At 35.7% G+C, this 19868-nt stretch overlaps 1 protein-coding gene and 1 long non-coding RNA gene across 3 annotated transcripts in view; one reads left to right on the forward strand and one right to left on the reverse strand.

Moving 5' to 3' along the window:
* SLC30A4 (solute carrier family 30 member 4) overlaps window positions 1-18577 on the forward strand; it is a 40241-nt gene extending 21664 nt beyond the window's left edge. For both annotated transcript variants that reach the window (XM_015473211.3, XM_002690940.7), the window contains exons 4-8: window positions 9897-10050; window positions 11501-11702; window positions 12528-12633; window positions 13395-13529; window positions 14146-18577. In XM_015473211.3, coding sequence (XP_015328697.1) covers window positions 9897-10050; window positions 11501-11702; window positions 12528-12633; window positions 13395-13529; window positions 14146-14300 — 752 coding nt within the window. In that variant the 3' untranslated portion in view covers window positions 14301-18577. The remainder of the gene's footprint in view (window positions 1-9896; window positions 10051-11500; window positions 11703-12527; window positions 12634-13394; window positions 13530-14145) is intronic.
* LOC101902552 (uncharacterized) overlaps window positions 10045-19868 on the reverse strand; it is a 38304-nt gene continuing 28480 nt past the window's right edge. Inside the window, exon 3 of the long non-coding RNA XR_001501209.3 lies at window positions 10045-10693. This is a non-coding gene — a long non-coding RNA (uncharacterized lncRNA). The remainder of the gene's footprint in view (window positions 10694-19868) is intronic.

Consider the following 19868-nt stretch of genomic DNA (forward strand, 5'->3'; position numbering starts at 1 on the left):
ACCTGAAAAGAGGTGACTTAAGAAACAGAGGAAAATGTTTTAAATTACTTACTAATATACTCAGTATAGTTAAACAGTAAAATATTTTGAAAAAAACATGTAGAAAAAGCTCTTTGAAATTGAAATATTACAAAAAATTAAAACAAAATTTTTTTTCAATAGGACTAGAAAATATAATCAAGAAAATCCTCCAGAAAGACAAATGTCAGATGATAATATTTATTTATGAGATCTAAAATATGATATAAATCAACCCGTCTGTGAAACAAACAGACTCACAGATATAGAGAACAGATTTGTAGTTGCCAAAGGGGATGGGGGGGTGGGGGTGGGTAGGGGAGGGACAAAATGGGAGTTTGGGATGAGCAAAGGCAAACTATTATATAATAGGATGAATAAACAAGATTCTACTCTATAGCACAGGGAACAATACTCAATATCCTATGAGAAACTATACTAGAAAAGAATATGAAAAAGAATATATATAATTGAGTCACTATGCTCTGCAGAAGAAATTTACAAACATTGTAAATCAACTACAATAAAAATTTTAAACAATAGTAAAAAAGAAAAAAGTCTCCCAGAATACAGAACAAAAATAAATAAAAATAGGAAGAAAAAGTTTAAAACTATAAAAGAATGATCTGGAAAGTCTGAAGTATACTATTAAAAACCTCAGAAAAAGAGACTTAAAAAATAAAAAGGAGTGACTGCTTCAGGATTATAGGGTTTCTTTTTGGGGCTGATGAGCATATTCTGGAATTAATGGTACTTGTTGCACAACCTGTGCATATACGAAAACCCACTGAATTGTCCACTTCAAAATTGTTAAAGTGGTAAATTTTGTTATTTGAATTTTATCTAAAATTTTTAAGTCATCTAAAAAATAGAAGGAAAAGGATTGTTGTGATACAGATAGGTGAGTATTTTCCAGAGCTAAGAAGGGAATCACACTCTCACACTAGAAGGGCCTCTTGAGATCTTTTTCTTCTTTGTATTCCAAAATCTTACAAGGATATATATAGATAAGAACTTATTTCACTTATTCTGCTCTTTGAAGTAATGAAAGAAAAACTTACGATGATCTGAGGAGGATTAAAAAGGCAACAAAAGTATGTAGAACTGAACAAAGCTATAAACTGAAGCAGTGGCTGTCCTCCTGTGCTATAAAATTCCACAGCTTCACAAGTAATCTAAGTTCTCTAGGGGAGGGTATGTTTACATTGGACGCATTTAGAGAGCGTGCCTCTTAATGACCTCCCAACTACCAAGACTTGGGGATTCAGGTCCTAAAGAACGTTTCGGAAGGAATTCCCCCTAAGAAACTTCTGGTTGGTTACTGTGCTGTTGAATTTTGTTTTGCTTTGATGGCATGGGTGATAGGAGTTGGATTTTTCTTTGTTGATTTACTTTGTTTATATATAAAACTGTCACAGAAGTCAAAAATTAATTTTTAAAAGAAAAAATTTACTCAGAGAAGCCTGCTTTCATCCTGTCCCCTCCAACCCATCCTTCTGCCCTACTCCTAATTAGCAACCATTTTAATTACTTTCTGTCTGACCTTCCAGCATTTCCTTTTGAAAGTATAAGAAAAAAAAAATATGTATGTATGTTCATATGCTGCTCCCCGCAACCCTTTCCTACGCAAAGGCAGCATACTAGAGGTGTATGTCTATGGATAAGAGTTAGATATTAGTAGTATCATACCCTAAATTTATTTTCTTTTTGTCTTCTCATAACACTTTATACATGTCTAATAGCATTTATCACATTTTTATAGATATTTTTATGAGACAGTGTCTCCTTCTAGACCATGAATTGTCTAGGGACAAGAACATAAAATACGGAAGTCTATGGCTCTGGCACTAATAACTGCTGTATAAGGTATCATTAATCAGATTGTTACATAGTCAAAGCTGAGTAAATATGGATATGAAAACTGAAACAGATAATCTAGTGATCCTTAAATCATTTGTTTTCCAAGTTAAACCGACTTCCAAACTGAGAGTAGGAGAATTTTTTAAATTTTGGGATAAAACTGTTTGGGACTTGAAAGCATTTGTCTATAATTCTGAATAGGTTTATACTCACAAACTTTAAAAATTTATTTGGTCAGTAACAGAGCTGAGTTGTGTAGCCTGGCTTATAGGGCCTTCAGACTAATTAAGAAACTAGTCAGAAGGGAATTTCTTCTCCTTATCTCAGTCAGGGGCTGATCCCACGTCTGAGATCTGCTCTTTCACTAGCTGTATGACCTTTAGGAGAATGACTTGACTTAACTATGGGTTTCTACTGTAAAATAGGGATGATAGTACTTTTATTGCAGAATTGTAAAAAAAATAAAAATAAAAAGACATAGTTAAGGTAGTATAAGTTCCTAACATGATACCTGGCACAGAGTAAATTCTCACTAAAAGTTAGTGTCCGCCTTCTTTTCCTTCCTTCTTCTATCTGCCAGTTTATCATCTTATCCAGACTTTTCTTATCTCTCAAAATGTTTCATGTTTCAAAACCGCCTGCCTCCCCCCCACCCCAATCAAAATTCTTATTTTCTTAGCAAAACTATCTCAGCCAGGCAGTAGGAGAAAAGTAACATGATTCACCCTCATGATTAACAATTTTTAAAGATGTGCTTTATAACTCGGGTCTTTAGTAACATTTGGGGCAGTATAACAAAGTTTCTTTTAGCAAAAATCGTTCTCAGTCAAGGCAAGAGAGGTAGTTTCTGATCTGAGGGGTAAGCCCAACTGGCTGTTGCAGGAGTCAGTTCCATTCTGTTGGTGCTTTCTTTCCTTCATGTGAACTCACAGATTGTATAAAATCATTCAGGTTTTTCTTTTCCTTTTTTTTCTTTCTTTCTTACATTTCAGTGAGTTACAATGGCAGGTCTTTTGTGAGAAGATATGTGAGTTATTTTTAAATGCCTGGATTTATTTGACTGTGGGTATGTCATCTTATTCTGGACGTTAATAAAACTTAGAACTTCATGAAGTCACACTGTGACCCACATTATGTCTCAGGGGACATGCTATTCCAAAGGCGGGGGAGGGGGGAGCTTTCTGCTTTTATCCTTCTCTGTGGATTATGAGTGTAGTTGGCTTTATTTATTTGGCTTTTCTTCCAGTTCTTGGGCTGAAGAGCCTGCAAGAATTAGATAAAGATAGTGACCATGTGAAAGGACTGTAATAAGCAGAGTCGTCTGTATTTGAAATGAAAAGCAAGATTAACTTTGGTAACGCAGGTCTCAGCCTAGGTTAGCTGGGAAGTGACAGTGCAGGGGTCTTTTGTAGCAGTGTGTCATTCTACTGAGCAGAGACCGTGCAGATCTCACTAGATGATGGTTGTCCTGAGGTAGGTATATGCTTATAATGCTAATTCTACATAGTTTGTTATTTTTCCCCTGATAGTTACTAAAGGAACAGAAAGTATTCAGCTAAAAAAATTTCTTCCCCCATACATGCAGCCCAAAAAAAAAAAAAAAAAAAACCCATCTCTTTTCCCTGGTGATTCATTTCAACAACTTCCTCCCACCCCTGACAAGAGTTATGCCTATTTGTCATGTTCATACCTTAAGCGTTAATTCGCATCACATGAACATATATAGGAAAAGTATAGGTACATGCTAGAAATGGGAGTTTTTACGGAGACAGGTATAAGACATCAGTCAATACTGGATAGCCAAAAGTCAACTCGAGAGCACTGGGCACCGTGGGTGTGGGGAAGAGGGAGTGGTACGAAGGCAGAAAACAGGAGGTGATTTAGAGTAGGAAGTGAGAGGATCCAAAGATACAGACTTTGCAGTTTAGCTTTTAGTATCCTGGTGGCAACTGTGGGCCCCTGAAATCCTATGTGATGTCTTTGTCCTGAGTTCATCCTCACCTGTGGATGAGATGAAATAAAAATACTAGTTTGGAAGTTCTAGGCTAATCCAGTACAGCCCACTGCTTTTCCTTCTTTTTCCTTCCTATCTGCTTTTAGAAGAATGTAGAAGGCAGTGGCACCCTACTCCAGTACTCTTGCCTGGAGAATCCCATGGATGGAGGAGCCTGGTGGGCTGAAGTCCATGGGGTCGCTAAGAGTCAGACACGACTGAGAGACTTCACTTTCACTTTTCACTTTCATGCATTCACTCCAGTGTTCTTGCCTGGAGAACCCCAGGGACGGCAGAGCCTGGTGGGCTGCCGTCTATGGGGTCGCACAGAGTCGGACACGACTGAAGCGACTTAGCAGCAGCAGCAGCAGAAAAGAAAAATAGCATAAAAGGAAACGGAAGAGACTATATCTCCACTCTCCTTCCCTATTCTTTTTTCTAGGCCTCTGAAACCTGAACTTTAAATGTTTGCTATTTAAGTTTGAGTCAATAGAGAGACAATGTGTATGCCTGAAGGGACACAGACATTGGCATCATAGCAAAGATAACGGTTATGACAGGCCAGAACATCTGGGCAGCACTCATAAAAAAGCAAATATGCTTGGGTTGAGTGTGGTTTACATAGTTGAAGTAGATTGTTACTCATTCACTGAATAGGTGCTCAAAAGTTCCTGTTGAATGAGTAATATTATAGGGTGGGGAAATAGACAGTAAATATATACACAAGCAAAACATAATCATAAATTGTATTAAATGCTGTAAAGAGAAAGAATAAGGTAGTATGATGGAGAATAACAGAGGATGTCAGAGAAGGACTCAGTATTTTTCATATGAATCTTGAAAACCTCTAGTTTTGGCAATTTATTTGCATGTGCTCTCAGTTACCCAGTTGTATCCACCTCTTTTGAGACTCCATGGACTGCAACCCACAAGGCTCCTCTGTTCATGGAATTTTCCAAGCAAGAATACTGGAGTGGGTTGCCATTTCCTACTCCAGGGGATCTTCCTGACCCAGGGATCAAACCTGCATCTCTTGCATCTCCTGCATTGGCAGATGGGTTCTTTACCACTGTACCACCTGGGAAACCCTTTGGCAATTTACAGATGTGTTAAAATGTACAATAAACATTTTTATTATAGTACTATCAAAACTTGATAATCATCTGTGTTTTGTTCCATTTAATTTTTGCTCTTACTATTTATTAGCTTTTCGAATCAAAACTTTATCCTCTCTATGTGAAATTTAGGGTATATTTTGGTCTTTGCTAGATCATTGATCATAATAAGCATTTGTAATTTCAGCTGAATGAAATGACCCAAGTGAGTGTTACAGAACACATATTCATTCATCTTACTCCATCCTCCAAAACTACCATTCAGCCAAGTAGAGTGATACAATTATTTGTGTGTAGAATAAAGTAGCAAATTATGTTAGAACTACTATAAAATAGATTTTCTAGAATTTCCATAAAAATCTCTTTCAAGAGTTTACTTATGCTAAATTTCCATTTTGTCAAGTTTATCTAAGACAGATAGGATAGTAACTTTCACAGAAACTAGGGTTTCAATTGTGAAAGTTCCTGAGTCTCCTTTAGAAAATGAAAAATCCATATGTTGTATACTCCTTTCATCTTGAAAAACTTTATGTTATGTGACCAAATACCAACCCAGGGCAACAGGGCAAGAATGAGAAGATTGGAGCAAGTCATAATTTGGTTGTTGATTGAAAGCTTCCTTCTCTCTCAAATGGGGGAGAAAACAATATCTTGCCTGCATTTATCTGCATTCCATCATATTTAAAATACTACAAAAAATTTTTTTAACAATAATTAGGTCTATTCATGATATTTCACCAAAGTTTAATTTATTCACAGTGAAAGAACTTTTTGTTCATTTATCAGAATGATCATACATCTACTATTAGAAATTTTAGTTATATATGTTCCTGTGCCTTATACTTCTCAATTATAAATTTCAGCCCTAAAAATATACTCAAAATTTAGTTTCTTTTTTGATCAGTGCTCTGTTTAGAAAACATTTTGACAGATCATTAGATTAAAAAAATAACAGATGAATTCTTTGCTTTTCACCAGGGAAACTAAATATGAGGCACATTCCTATTAATTACTGAATAAGCCACATTTTGGTAACAGTATCCTAATATGTCATTTTGGGAATTTCTAGGAATCAGCTGAATTCCATTACTCTTAACTATGGGCAGGCATTAGGGTCCTTTGTGCTACTCATGTGGGTGAAAATTGTGTGGTGGAAAACTGAGTTTTCGGCTGCAAGGGCCTCGGGCCTTCTCAGGGTGGGAATCCTCCTTGTTAAGAACGTTATGCTTTAGTTTGACTTTCATTTTACTTTATTTTGAATATGGTTTTGCCTTGTCTGAAAGTTCACAAAAAGATAATTCTCAGTGTTTAGGAAAATGATCACTGAGATTTGGGTGTTGCCACATTTTAACTTGCTTGCAAGCTCTCTCGCTCTTTCTCCAGATGACAATATGTCTGAAATATTGCATGGGACATACTTACATGCAAAAATTGGTTGTTTATCTGAAGTGCAGATTTAACTGGGCATCCAGTATTTTATCTGGAAGACCTCCTAGGGTCACAATATATCTTATCATCCAAAAGACAGACACTTTTGAGAGTGAAATGGGACACTGTTGGTAATTATGACAGGATAACAGGCATAAATTGGGGCTATCTAGGAAAACAGGAAAGTATGGCCAACCTAATTACAAGATGTTTTGAAAGAATTTTTAATTACTGGTTTTAGATCTTCATAAGCAATCACATCTCTATGTCATTAACTTCTATAACTGTTAATCTTTACAAAATGTACTGCTTTATAATTTCATATTAAAAATTTGATTTAGGTACCCTTAAAACTATGATGTCCTAACTGTTAGCTAGCTTCAATCCGGACACATGATTAAAGTTCTTTTTTTTTTTTCTGGAAGAGTTTGAGAAGGATTGGTATTTTTTAAATACCAATATTAAAGAGAATTAAAGTTCTATTTCTTCATGAGTCAAATGAGGAGCCAACCACTAGTACCTGAGATTTTACAGTTCAAAATTTGTTATTTATTCTTTCTTTATATTATTTATATATGTATGTTTTGCCATCAGCAGTTATAACTTAACAAGAAATTCTACGTGTTTTCAGTCTTATATTTGGCTTAATTCTTTCCTTTTAACCTATTCTTGTTTGTTGGGATTTAGTAAATAACCTATTGTTCATATTTAGCTTAACCTTCTTAATTGTATATATATACCCTTTTATTTTTCCTTACTCAGACTAACTAACTTCATTCTACAGATCCATCCATAAATACATGAGTACATACTACATGCCAGCCTTTCTGCTGAGTGCTACAGTAAATGTGACCTGGAATGTAAAGTAGTCATATCCTTAAGGGGCTTAGAGCCTAGACTTGATATAGTTGTCTCTCCCTATCTTTGTGTATTTCAGCTGGTTTTCTCTCTATCTTTCTTATTGCTGTGTCTCCTTTAAAGTATGATATAATTAGTATGTCAGGAATAGGTGAATCATAGTTTTAAATAGGAGTTGTTATGTTTTTTGTCTTATTCTAACATCTGTTGATTCACAGAATTTTAGAGTTTTGGCTACATTAATGAGATGTCTTTGGAGAAATAGTTTTCTGTGTTGCAATTTATGAGGTGGAATAAAAATGTATCAAAGTCCAATATACTGGAACTGCCTGGGACCTTTGAGCAATGAGTTGACCCAGATAACAATTTTCCAGGTTGTTTTAACTTATAACACTTAAAGGTTTAATATTTGATTTCTTAAGAAAAATGTTATATATTTTCTTTCTGTTATTGTTCTGAGTGTCAACACTAGTTTTATATAATAATTATTTTTAAATGTACTTTATATTGTACTATATTAATAATTTTAAGATATAAAATGATTTTTACTTCTTACTCACATGGTGTAAAGCATATATAGTGGAACATTATCCATGTTTCCTAGCCACCCATTTCCTTTACAATCTGTTTTTATCAGTATTTTGTATATTCTTCCAGAGTTTGCATGTACAGATCATTATTTATATATTCTCTTTCTTTTGGCACAAATGCTAACGTATCATATATACTGTTGTGTACTTTTCTTTTTTCACAGAGATGATTCCTTATTAAAACATTAAGAGCTCAACGCTTTTTTCAGATTCATAATATTCCATGCTACAAGGCTCCTACTAATCACTTCTTTTATTGTTTTCACTTGTTTGCTATTATATGTAATATTTGATAAATAGATTCTTAACATAACTCATTTTGTGTGCGTGCAGCTCAGTTGGCGTGTGTATATCATTCCTGGAAGAGGAATTCCTACGTCAAAGTGCATTCATGCATACTTACATGCCTTTAAAAATGGGTTTGTTTTTCTTTAGTCTAAAGACAAATGTGTTTGTAGTAAAAACTTAAAATTTTTCAAGTGTTACAAAAAAGAATAAAGAGAAAAATAAATTCCCCAAGCACTCACTCTCACTTCCCAGGTATAACATTTTCTTGTCAGTCTTTTCTTGTGATTATCAATTTGCCTGATTTTTTTTCTTTTTATTTATTTGGTTAAATATTTATTTGTTTGGCTGAGTCAAGTCTTTGTTGCTACATGCAGAATCTTTCACTGTGGTACACAAACTCTCTAGTTGTGGTGCATGGGCTCAGTAGTTGTGGCGCGTGGGCTAAGTAGTTGTGTGTGGAGTTAGTTGCTCCAAGGCATGTGAGATCTTAGTTCCCCATCCAGAGATCGAATCCGTGTCCCCCTGGATTGCAAGGTGGATTCTTAACCACTGGATCACCAGAGAAGTCCCTTTTTTCCCCCTTTTTTAAAAAATATAAAGAAACCAACAGGGACCTACTGTACAGCACAGGGAACTGTACTCAATATTTGTTATACTGGGGTTTCCCCAGTGGCTCAGTGCTAAAGGGTCTGCCTGCAGTGCAGGAGACAGAGGTTCCATCTCTGGGTCGGGAAGATCCCTGGGAGGAGGGCATGGCAACCCACTCCAGTATTCTTGCCAGGAGAATCCCATAGACAGAGGAATCTGGCAGGTTATGGTCACAAAGAGTTAGACACAACTTAAGTGTTAGACACAACTAAAGTGACTGAGCATAAGAGAAGAAAATCTGAAGAATATATATATATACACACACAGTACTGTACAACTGAAACTAACATGGTATTGTAAATCAATTATACTTCAATTAAAAATACCTATATATATGACTATGGCTTCCCATTATGTATATACCATAATTTATCCATTAAGTTCCTTATTGATGGGCATTTAAGATGTCTCTGGATCTTTTTTTATACTACAGGCTAAGCTACAGTAGAAAATTTTGTAGATGTCTTTGTATACATATGGATGTGTTTCTATTGGATAGACTTTTAGAATTAAGGAATATATGCATTTTAAAATTGTATTAGTTTTACTAACTGCTATCCAAAAAGATAGCTTTATTTTATGCTTCTATCAGTATATCTTTGCTAACTATGGCTGTTAAACTTTTTAACATTTGCCAACTTAGTAAGGGGCAAAAGGAATTATTTGAATTTCTTGTATTATGGTTGACTTTGATACCTGTTTCTTTTCTGTATATTACTATTTGTGTCCTTTACCCATTTTTCTTATGGGTTGTTTGCTTTTTTTATTGATTTGTAAGTATATCATCTATGGAGAAATTAGTCTGTAATCAAGTATGTTACAAATTCTTTCTCAGTTTTTTTCATTTTGTTTGTAAATATATATAATTTGACCCTAAAGAGATGAGAAGGAGGTGGGGAGTGGTGGGAATGAATTAATAGAGGATCCAAAGCAAACAGCAATTTTTTAAATAAGAAAAATGACATGACAAAAATAATGTAATCCCTTTATCTCCTTAGAGGGAAGAATATATAAACTAGAGACTGTACAGTATTTAGTATGTACGAAGTATAATAACCATTCTACAAATATATTTATTTTTTATATATTTCCTTCCAGAGGTTCTATCAGCTATGATTAGTGTGCTGTTGGTGTATATACTAATGGGGTTCCTCCTCTATGAAGCTGTCCAAAGAACTATCCACATGAAATATGAAATAAATGGAGATATAATGCTCATTACTGCAGCTATTGGAGTTGCAGTTAACGTGATGTAAGCTGTATTTTTTTTTAATTTAATAAGCGTTATTTTTTAAAGCAGTTTTAGGTTCACTGCAAGCACTTCTCATATGTACGCTATCCCAACACATGCATAGCCTCCCCCATTATCGACATCCCCCACCAGAGTGGTACACTTGTTAATACAAGCCATGAGCTGTACATTGATACATCATTACTGCACAGAATCCATAGTTCACATGAGGGTTCACTCTTGGTGTTAAACTCATTCTATGAGTTTGGACAAATTTATAGTGACACTATCTACCATTATAGTATCACACTCTGTATTGTGTTCACATTAATATTTTCAAGTACTGTGAACTTAGAGACTATTGTGTATGCATTCAATAATGTGCAGTGATATTTTAATATATTTTGAAGTTTTATAGTACATTAACTTTTCTTCTAAATGTTAATAAAATACTGTTGTGGAATTATATAAGTTTCTCATGGGTTTGCTCAGGTATACTGAAGTTTGACTAACAATCAGGAATTTAAGTAGGACAAAGTTTTTAAAATAACTTTTATAGTATTTTTATTTTAATAAGTTTTTCTAACTACCAACTTTTTTCCTAAAAACTAAAAAATCTTTAATACTTACTTAATCATTTGGGCCAGGGTTCAGTAAACTTTTTCTGTAAAAGGACCAGATAATAAATATGTTAGGCTTTGAGAGCCTCTTTTACATATACTCAGCTCTACTGCTATAGAACAGAAGCACCCACATTTAGTATGTAAACAAATGAGCATGGCTGTGTTCCAATAAAACTTTATTTGCAAAAGAAAAAGAAAAAAAATGTATAAAACAGGAAGTGAGCCAACTATGGTCTACAGACCCTGGTTTGCCAGTCCCTGTACTAATGGCCTCCATTCATACTTAGAATAAAATCAAAACATTTTACCATGGCCACTTTGTTAGATCCTATGTACCTCTCCAGCTCACCTCCTAGCATCTTGGTCACTTTATTGTAGCCACAGTGGCTGTCTCGCTTTTTAAAGCACATAGAGCACATCTTCATCTTAGGGCCTTTGCCCTGGTGGTCCTTCTGCCTAGAACACTCTTCCACCACCACTTGCTTCCTGACTTCATTCAAGTCTCTACTCAGAATTCTAGTGAGGCCTTTTCTCATCACTCCCCATCACTCTCCATCTCCTTGCCATGCTTTACTTTTTCTTCAAAGCATTCACATTGTCAACCAGTACATTATGTATTTATTTGTTAATTCTCTGCCCTCTCTCCTGGAACATAAGTTCCATGGGGATATGTCTGCCTTACCACTATTTTGACCCCAACACCTAGAACAGTACCTGATACATAATAGGTGCTCAAATATTAATTAAATGAATGAGTTTCATGTTGCCTCATTAGTGCCTGATTAGTAACAAATATTTTAATCAATAATATTAGAAAGAATAATAATCTTTTCTTTTATTCTTAACAGAATGGGGTTTCTGTTGAACCAATCTGGTCACCATCATGCCCATTCCCACTCCCTGCCCTCAAATTCTCCTACCACAGGTCCCAGATGTGGACACAACCAAGGGCAGGATAGCCTGGCAGTGAGAGCTGCATTTGTCCATGCCTTGGGGGATCTGGTACAGAGTGTTGGTGTGCTAATAGCTGCATACATCATACGATTCAAGGTAACATAATCACTAATTCTTCGATTTGAAAATATTATTTAATTTCAACATTAAAAATGACTGGACTTCTCTGGCAGTCCAGTGGTTAAGACTCTGTGCTTCTAATGTAGGCGGCATGGGTTTAATCCCTTTTTGGGGAACTAAGATTTGGGGAACTAAGCCGCTGTGCGGCTCGGCCAAAACAAAAAACAAAACTAAACTAAAGGTCACAACTATCTTTTATCAGTGTGCTAGACACCAGTGCCAGTCCTATTCATTTTGCGTTATGCAAACATACCTGAACTATCAGTATCGCTTTTTTATTAGCACTAGTCAGAATAGTATCACCTCAAGGAATAACTTATCTATTGGTTTTGGTGGTGCTTTCACTGAAAAACTCAGTTTTAAGCTTTGTCACTCAACTACTAGGTATTGGAATATATACCGGAATGAAAATTCAGAGATCTGAGTTCTGGTGTTGGCTCTGGCTGTAATGCTTTGATCTTAAGCAAGTCCCCCAGCTCTAAACTTGAGTTCCCTCCACCTTAATATGAGGGGCTTAGACCAGATGGATGGCTGCTGAAACTCCTTTCAATTCTGATAGTCTGTGGCTTGCGACTGGAAGATTTAGAGGAGGCACAGAGGAAAACAACTGAATAAACGGCTAAACTTCTGGAAATGGGTTTCACAAAGAACAGTAGACATTTCTCGACTGGCAATATCCAAGTTCTAAAGATATGCTCCAGTCCTGCTAAAGAAGGGACAGAGTATGCCTTGCTTTGCTTTTCAGACTTGTTTTATGTCTGTTTGTATTTAATCACATATTTTTGATTTGTCTCTTTTCAGCCAGAATACAGGATTGCTGATCCCATCTGTACATATGTGTTTTCATTACTTGTGGCTTTTACAACCTTTCGAATCATATGGGACACAGTAGTGATAATTCTAGAAGGTAAGCTCTCTGGTATCCCCATTGTGAGTTTATTATTTCCCTAAATCAGATTGGGGCTGTTGGCGGGAGGGATTCTCTAGGGTAGGAGTCATGCCTTTCTTTTTACTAATACTTATTAGTCTATAATACCACCTTACATGAAAAAACATTCAAGAGTCAATGCACTCTCCCATCTATTACCCATTTGATCTTTATAATAGCCAAGAAAGGTAGGCAAGGCAGACATTATTATCCCCATTTACCAGCAACAAAACTGTGGCACAGTGGGGTAACATAACTTCATTAAGGTCATGCTGCTAATAAACTGTGGAGCTAGGACAAGAATGCAGCTCATGATTCTTAATGTAGTTATGTTTAGTAATTCATGTATTAAGTCTGTAATTCCCATTTAACTTGCTATTCAATTTCCAACATTCCTGCCTTACTGATACTAAGTATAAGCATGTAACTGTGAGTTCTCAAAGTAGGTTTATCATCATTGTATATTCCTTTTTCGTCTATCCTAGCTTATTTATTAAAGTATTCTGATTTGGTTGACATTTCTTTTTGGTGAGCATTTTTTTAAGTATTTATTAACCTCTCGTGTATATCCTGCTATATATATGCATAGTTTATCTTAAAGTTTTAATGTAGTTTAAAGTACTAATTTAAACTGAATTAGGTAAACCCATTTGGTTTCTTTTCTTAAAAAATGTCATATTAGTAATATATAACTTTTTTCTTAAAATAGCCTTTATTTATAAATGATCCATTCTGAATAGGTGTACCAAGCCATTTGAATGTAGACTATATCAAAGAAGCTTTGATGAAAATAGAAGATGTACATTCAGTGGAAGATTTAAATATCTGGTCTCTCACTTCAGGAAAACCTACTGCCATAGTACACATACAGCTAAGTATGTTGCTGACGGTAAATGCTGGGGTTGGTGGACTTCTATCTTTAGAATTAAACAACCGTCCTTAGGAGTAAATAGGAAGACTTTTCTGCTGGAAAGATTTATTTTAAGGGAAGGGTGAAGCTCTTCAAAAGGTGAGTTGCAAGTCAATATAATGATAGCAGAGCGGTCATTTTCTCTCTGATGAGATATTACAGATAGATTTTTTGCCTTCAGATTAAAGGCATAAAGTATATTTATATGTTCTTTCTATATAGAAAAAGCTAGACTCTATGTTTTTATTTAAACATTTCACAGATTGATGCTTTTTATTTTTTATCAAAATAATACATGCTTATGGCTTTTTTAAAAAGACTACAAAAGATGAAAGACTTGTAATTGATGTCTAGTGTTCTTTCTCTATGCAAGAGTGCACTAGAGAAATTGGAATAAGAAGAAGTCGTTCTGGCTTTGTGAACTGAAACACTTCTCTAACAGAATAGCTTCAAGAGGGTAGAACTCAAACTAATAAAAACATGTACACAGAATAGTATGATTGTTTTTTTGCCCTTTGTCTTGTTCACTAATAATGTAACAGTGTGCAGTGAATAGTAATGATATTTTCTTGATATTGCAGTTCCTGGAAGTTCATCTAAATGGGAGGAAGTACAGTCCAAAGCAAAGCATTTATTATTGAACACGTTTGGCATGTATAAATGTACTATTCAGCTTCAGAGTTACAGGCAAGAAGTGAACAGAACTTGTGCAAACTGTCAGAGTTCCAGTTCCTAACTGTGTATATATGAGAGACTGCTGCCTTATTTATCCTGCAGTCACAGATGTGAGAGCAATAAATGCACACCTGAGTGAGAAATGGAATCCCTGACAGCTGTGTCACTATCAAGCACCGGTCTCTCAAAACAGACACTCCAGCCTGCCAGTGCTAGTTTCTGTTTAATGGTAAAATGAGACTTCACCATGATTCTCATATGAAGATGTTTCTAAAACACTGTTTACAGAATGAGACATGACTCTACAGATACCTCACAGAAGACAATCCAAGACCGTACTTCACTAATTATGACAGTACATGTCTTAAAGAAAGCATCAAGAATTCAGTATTTGCATTTAAAAATCCTTTTTAAAGACCATTTTTATATCAAGCCAGTGCTGGAAAACTGATTTTTTTTTATTATGTAATCTTGAACCCAGCTTCTTGAATTTGACACCCACCTCTCTTTTTACCAAAATTATTTCTCAAAGTACTACTAATTATCCAGAGAGTGGAATAAGCATGTATTCCTAGAGTTTCAGAAATGTTTTATTTCACAAATAAGTTTGAATCTTATTGTTATAATTTGTAATCAACTTTTTCCAGATAGTACAGGGTTTTGTATCTCAAAGTTAGCATTTTTGGTTATTTGTAATCTTATCAGAATCAAATATTTACCTATTGTGGCCACTGATACTAAATTGTTTAGGAGATATTTTCTGTGTTATTCTGAATAGCAGAAGTGAATCATAAACTCAAATTATAATATGATACTTTGAAAAAAAAAAACGGAGTGAGAATGGGGTGTGGGGTTTCAGATTTAAGTCTTCCTGAAATCACTTGTTCATGGAATTATTTTAAGAACAGCAAGAGACCACAGAAGGTAAACAATGACCCTCTGTCCTTTTAAAAACTGCCTTGCCTTTTGTACAGGAAGTTGCTTGGTACCTTCCTTCCTGCTTCCATGCCAGTTAACCTGTGGGAGCCCTTTCAGGGTAGAACTCTGGGCAACTAAGTTTCAGTGTGCCCTCCACCTCTCCTGTAGACCAACCACCTTCCTCCAGGAATAATTTCAGATCAATGACACGGGTTAGGGATTCTCCACGGACTCCAGAAATCCTAGGGTATAACTTTGAAGTTTTTCCAATAATAATATCATAACAGAAATGCCCAGAGGGATTGGGGGAAGATATTACTCTGAGAAGACAAAATTTTCAAGGGTTTTTGACCTTGTGTGTTCTTATGTTTTGAAGCAGGGGAATGGGGATGGACATTAAATCTGTTGTGGGGAGGCTAAGCATAAAAGTTTTCAGAGCAGAGGCAACTAATTGGTAACAATTGTGTTAAAGAGGCAGCTGTGAATATTCATGTTTCATTTTGCAACTGTTGGTTTTGAGATTATCTTTATGCATGTTAGAAATCCATTTTCAAGAAGAACAGTTTCTTATACCAAGAACAGATACGGTCCTTTGACTCCTCAGAATCAGAGTAGAGCAGCAGTGTACCAAGCAAGTTGTGAACTGAAATCCTAGATGGGCATGCAGATGACTCCTGATACAAATGAACAGGACACATGCTTTATCTTTCTGCCAAATACCTCACTATGTAATAAACCTAAGATAAAACCTGGATTTACCCCAAAAAAGGGTTGATGAGGATTAATGGTTTGTAATAAAACCTCGTGTTTGTTAAATATTAACTTTATGAGATTCTTACTGTGAATCTATTTAAAATAATGATTTGACTTTTTCAAAAATTTCAGTAGCACATAAGCTGTTGAAATCAAAATAAATATAAAATTAAAATACAGAGGGCAAGTAAGAATAAATGGGAGGCATTTCAGTGGACATTTGGGCACTTGTAGACTTTGAGCACTTAGCAAGAGAAGGAAAAAGAATATGCATTAATTATGCTAATGGTTTCCCCGTATTTGCAAATTGTTCCTCATAGCTACCCAGCTTGTTTCTTATAAATTTTCCTTTATCTTAAATAGCTATATCTGACTTTTCATAAATAACCCATTCCTTGGAAAGTTACTTGATGAAACAGTCTGAAATACATTTGAGGATTGAAAGGATCCTTTTGTAAAACACAGAAAGACCAAAAACTTTTGTAAATCTTATAGTGTTCTCCTTAAAATGAGAAACACATGAAGTTTTCCTATGCTTTCCTTTTTGTAGCAAGGACTATAGACTTTGTACTGGTACTTCACTGGGAGTGTAAGATTTGAGGATTGATAGATTTAACTTCTAACTTATAAGACCTGCAGAGAAGGATGTGAACTTAGCAGATATGACCAGGAATTGCACAGCTGGTCTGTCCTTCCCCCGCCTAGTTACAGCCCCTAGTTAGACTCCTCAGCCGGCTCTCAAAAAGGGCTCTCCATTGTCCAGCAAAGGCAGTGGCTGTTTGTATAAACACCTAGCATTATTAATTTTGCATAAGGAAAACAGATCACAACGTAAAAACTGGGCAATTCTTCAGTGAGGTGTATTTTGGTTATCATTTGCAAATAATCAGAATTACTTATGTGTATAACCTGTGTTTCACAGCTCTGACCGGATGCAGCATTTTGACTTTTATGGCCTATTGTTTCATTAACGACCATGCTGCTTTAGAAATATAAAACGGGGAATATAGTTGCATAAAGCATATTTCAGAGGGCTTTGAAATGCAGAACCAGAAGCGACGGAATTCCTCCATACATTTTCCATTAGCTATTCCCTGTGTAATGTGAGCCAGGATTTTCACAACTTGCAGCTCCCATCAGTATTGTTTGCCAAATCACTAGATTTCTTATTTTACTGTTTTCCACTTCAGGTGCTTCATTCCCATTTTCTAAAACTAGTTTCCTGCTCTTAGGAGTCTCAGTGTTCTGGTTCTACCTCTTGAGCTCAGGTGTCCTCACTGAGTGTTTGTCTTCAGTAGAATTTTCCCAGAATAGACACAGGCAGGATCAGATATGTGAGCTTCCCTTTCATTTTAATATGAGGAAAAACCATCCTTCAGAGACAAAGCAGCACTTATAAGTGTGTTTCTGGGTAAGGTAGAACCTTTGTTTAAGCTGCTGATTGTTCCTGATCCAAATTTCTCTGCACGCCGAGCTTTATGGTAAGTGTGGTAGAACTAGATGCACTGCACAATCACAAGCCAGGATCACTGCTAAGATTCAAATAACCGCTCTTACCACAGAGAAGTGTTCACTTCTGAAACAAGCACAATTAGCTAAATGTGTTTTCTTCAGTTGGTTCAACGAAATAAGGTGTTCTTACATAGAATTTGAGCCCCTTTGGAATAAGGTTTTAGACACTTTTGCTGTTGCCTCTGCCTTACATATAGTAAATTTAAAGTTACAGAATGTGTTCACAAGACTAGTTCATCGGGTTCAGTTTGTCTTTGAATCAAGCTTCACTTAGGAGCCAGTTGGGTATTGTTAGTCACAAATGCAGAGTGACACTTTGCAGGATGCTCTGTTGAGGGGAGGCCAGCTTGATCCCCAAACTGTTGATTATGCCTAATGTCTCTCTAACCACGATATCATTTGCAAACCCTAGCTACAGATCTGTCCTGTGAATCCCACCAGACAGGGCTTCACATTTATGTTACAGATCGCTAGCCAGGGATATTGCTTGTGATGCCAGTAAGAGCACACAGATTGTGGAGAAGAACCATCGTGGGAAGTCCTCAGTGTTAAATTGTGTGTGTGCCCCTCCGTTACACATTCCAGCCAGCCAGTCATTGAATTCTCACTTTCAAAAGATTTAACCCATTCTTCTAGTCATATTGTGATGACCAACAAACATTTTCTAATTTTTGGTAAGATTGGAAAACACTTAAGAAGACTTTCCCAGTTAAACCTATGACAGTGTCAATTTAAATGTTGCAATTAAGTATATTCTGAAATAACTGCAACAAAATTGAAATGTGCCAGTATGTCAGCTTTGCACCTGAAAGATAATGTGTATTTGGAAAGCTTATGCTTCTCTAAATAAATACATGTTAATAAGTAAGCCATATCACACTTTAAGAAATTGTATATACTTTCCCATATACGCTTTCAGAAACCAGGTATTTTGCATAATGATTGATTTTAGAAAGATTTTGAAGCTGGAGTCTGTCCTTGTAATTTAAAATCAAACTATAGTATATGTATATGTACTGAATTTGCAATCTTCAAATTGTAATTTCCTATACATTTATTAAAGTATTGTTTTGCCATGTGGTTTATTAAAAAAATGAAAGTGTACAGTGCCTTAAATTTCTATGTATTTAAAATTGAATAAATAATCATAATAGGCCTCAAAATGTAATCTTCATAGAAAAGCATTGGAAAATAGATTTTAAGCTATCTAGTTTTAGAATCTCCAATTTAATGGCCTCTTAGATGTTTAAGAAATAAACCTGAAGAAAATCTTCCAGAGAGGATAAAAGAGAGATTGAAATAACCTTTATCTTTTTATATCCGTCACTTCTTAAAAAAATTTTTTTTGGCCATGCTACATGCAGGATATTAGTTCCCCAACCAGGGATGAACCTGGACCCCTGCAGTGGGAGTGGGGTGCCCTAACCACTGGACCTCCAGGGAATTCCCATATGAGCCCCTTTTGATGTCCCTGCAGCCCAGCAACAATGGCAGAAAGGAAAGAAAGAAGCTGCTGTGGGAGTGAGTTTGGTGAGGCCCATCGGAAAGTGTGAGCTTAGTGCCCCAAGGACCTCCAACCGTTTCAGACCAGGGCTCAGACACCATACCTCACTGGCCCATCTGCCACAATCTGTTTGTATGGCCTAAGTTTCTGAGGGTGGTTTTCTCATCTTTTAATGTTAAAAAATCATAATAATATTTCATGATGTGAAAATTACATAAGGTAAATTTCAGCATCTGTAAATAAAGTTACTTGAACACAGCCACACTCATTCAACCACAACTGCACTCATGCTACAGTGGCAGAATTGAGTAGTCGTGACAAATATATTTACTGCTTGTCCCTTCATAGAAAAAGTTTGCTGGCCTCTGGTGTGCTCTGTTGTACCATTTCAGGACCATAACAGCATAAATGGATGCAGCAAGCTCTCAACAGAGCCCGCTTGGAAGTTCCTGTGATTGGTTGGTCTGACAGCTAACTGAGTCACCAAAAGGTCTTCTCCTCCCTTTATCATTTTTCTTTTCTTTATCCCCCTTGGAGTCTGGGGCCAAAATATAGAGAAAGGGTAGCAAGATTTCAGTTACCATGTTATACATAATGTTCAGCAGCAAAGCCATTTTCTACAGCACCATGATCACCAGCACCATTTAAGAATATTTTTCAGCATAAAGCTTATTCACCTGAATTTTTTAATTTTGCACATAAGTTATGACCAAAAAAAATGAATGAAATAAAAATATATACATGTTGAATACTTTCCATAGTTGGTGCCAACTGGGAGTTCGCAAACCAAAAGATAACATTTGATCTGCTAAGTGAATTGAAAATTGCTTATAAGGCTTTTAAAAGAGTATGTTCTTTAAAGTTTTTCAGGTACCCAGCTAGTAAAAGACAACTATTTTTGAAAATAATAATACAGTTTTAGATATATCAGTAAGCACTTAC

This window comes from Bos taurus, chromosome 10 (genome assembly GCF_002263795.3).
Source record: "Bos taurus isolate L1 Dominette 01449 registration number 42190680 breed Hereford chromosome 10, ARS-UCD2.0, whole genome shotgun sequence".
Taxonomy (NCBI): Eukaryota; Metazoa; Chordata; class Mammalia; order Artiodactyla; family Bovidae; genus Bos; species Bos taurus.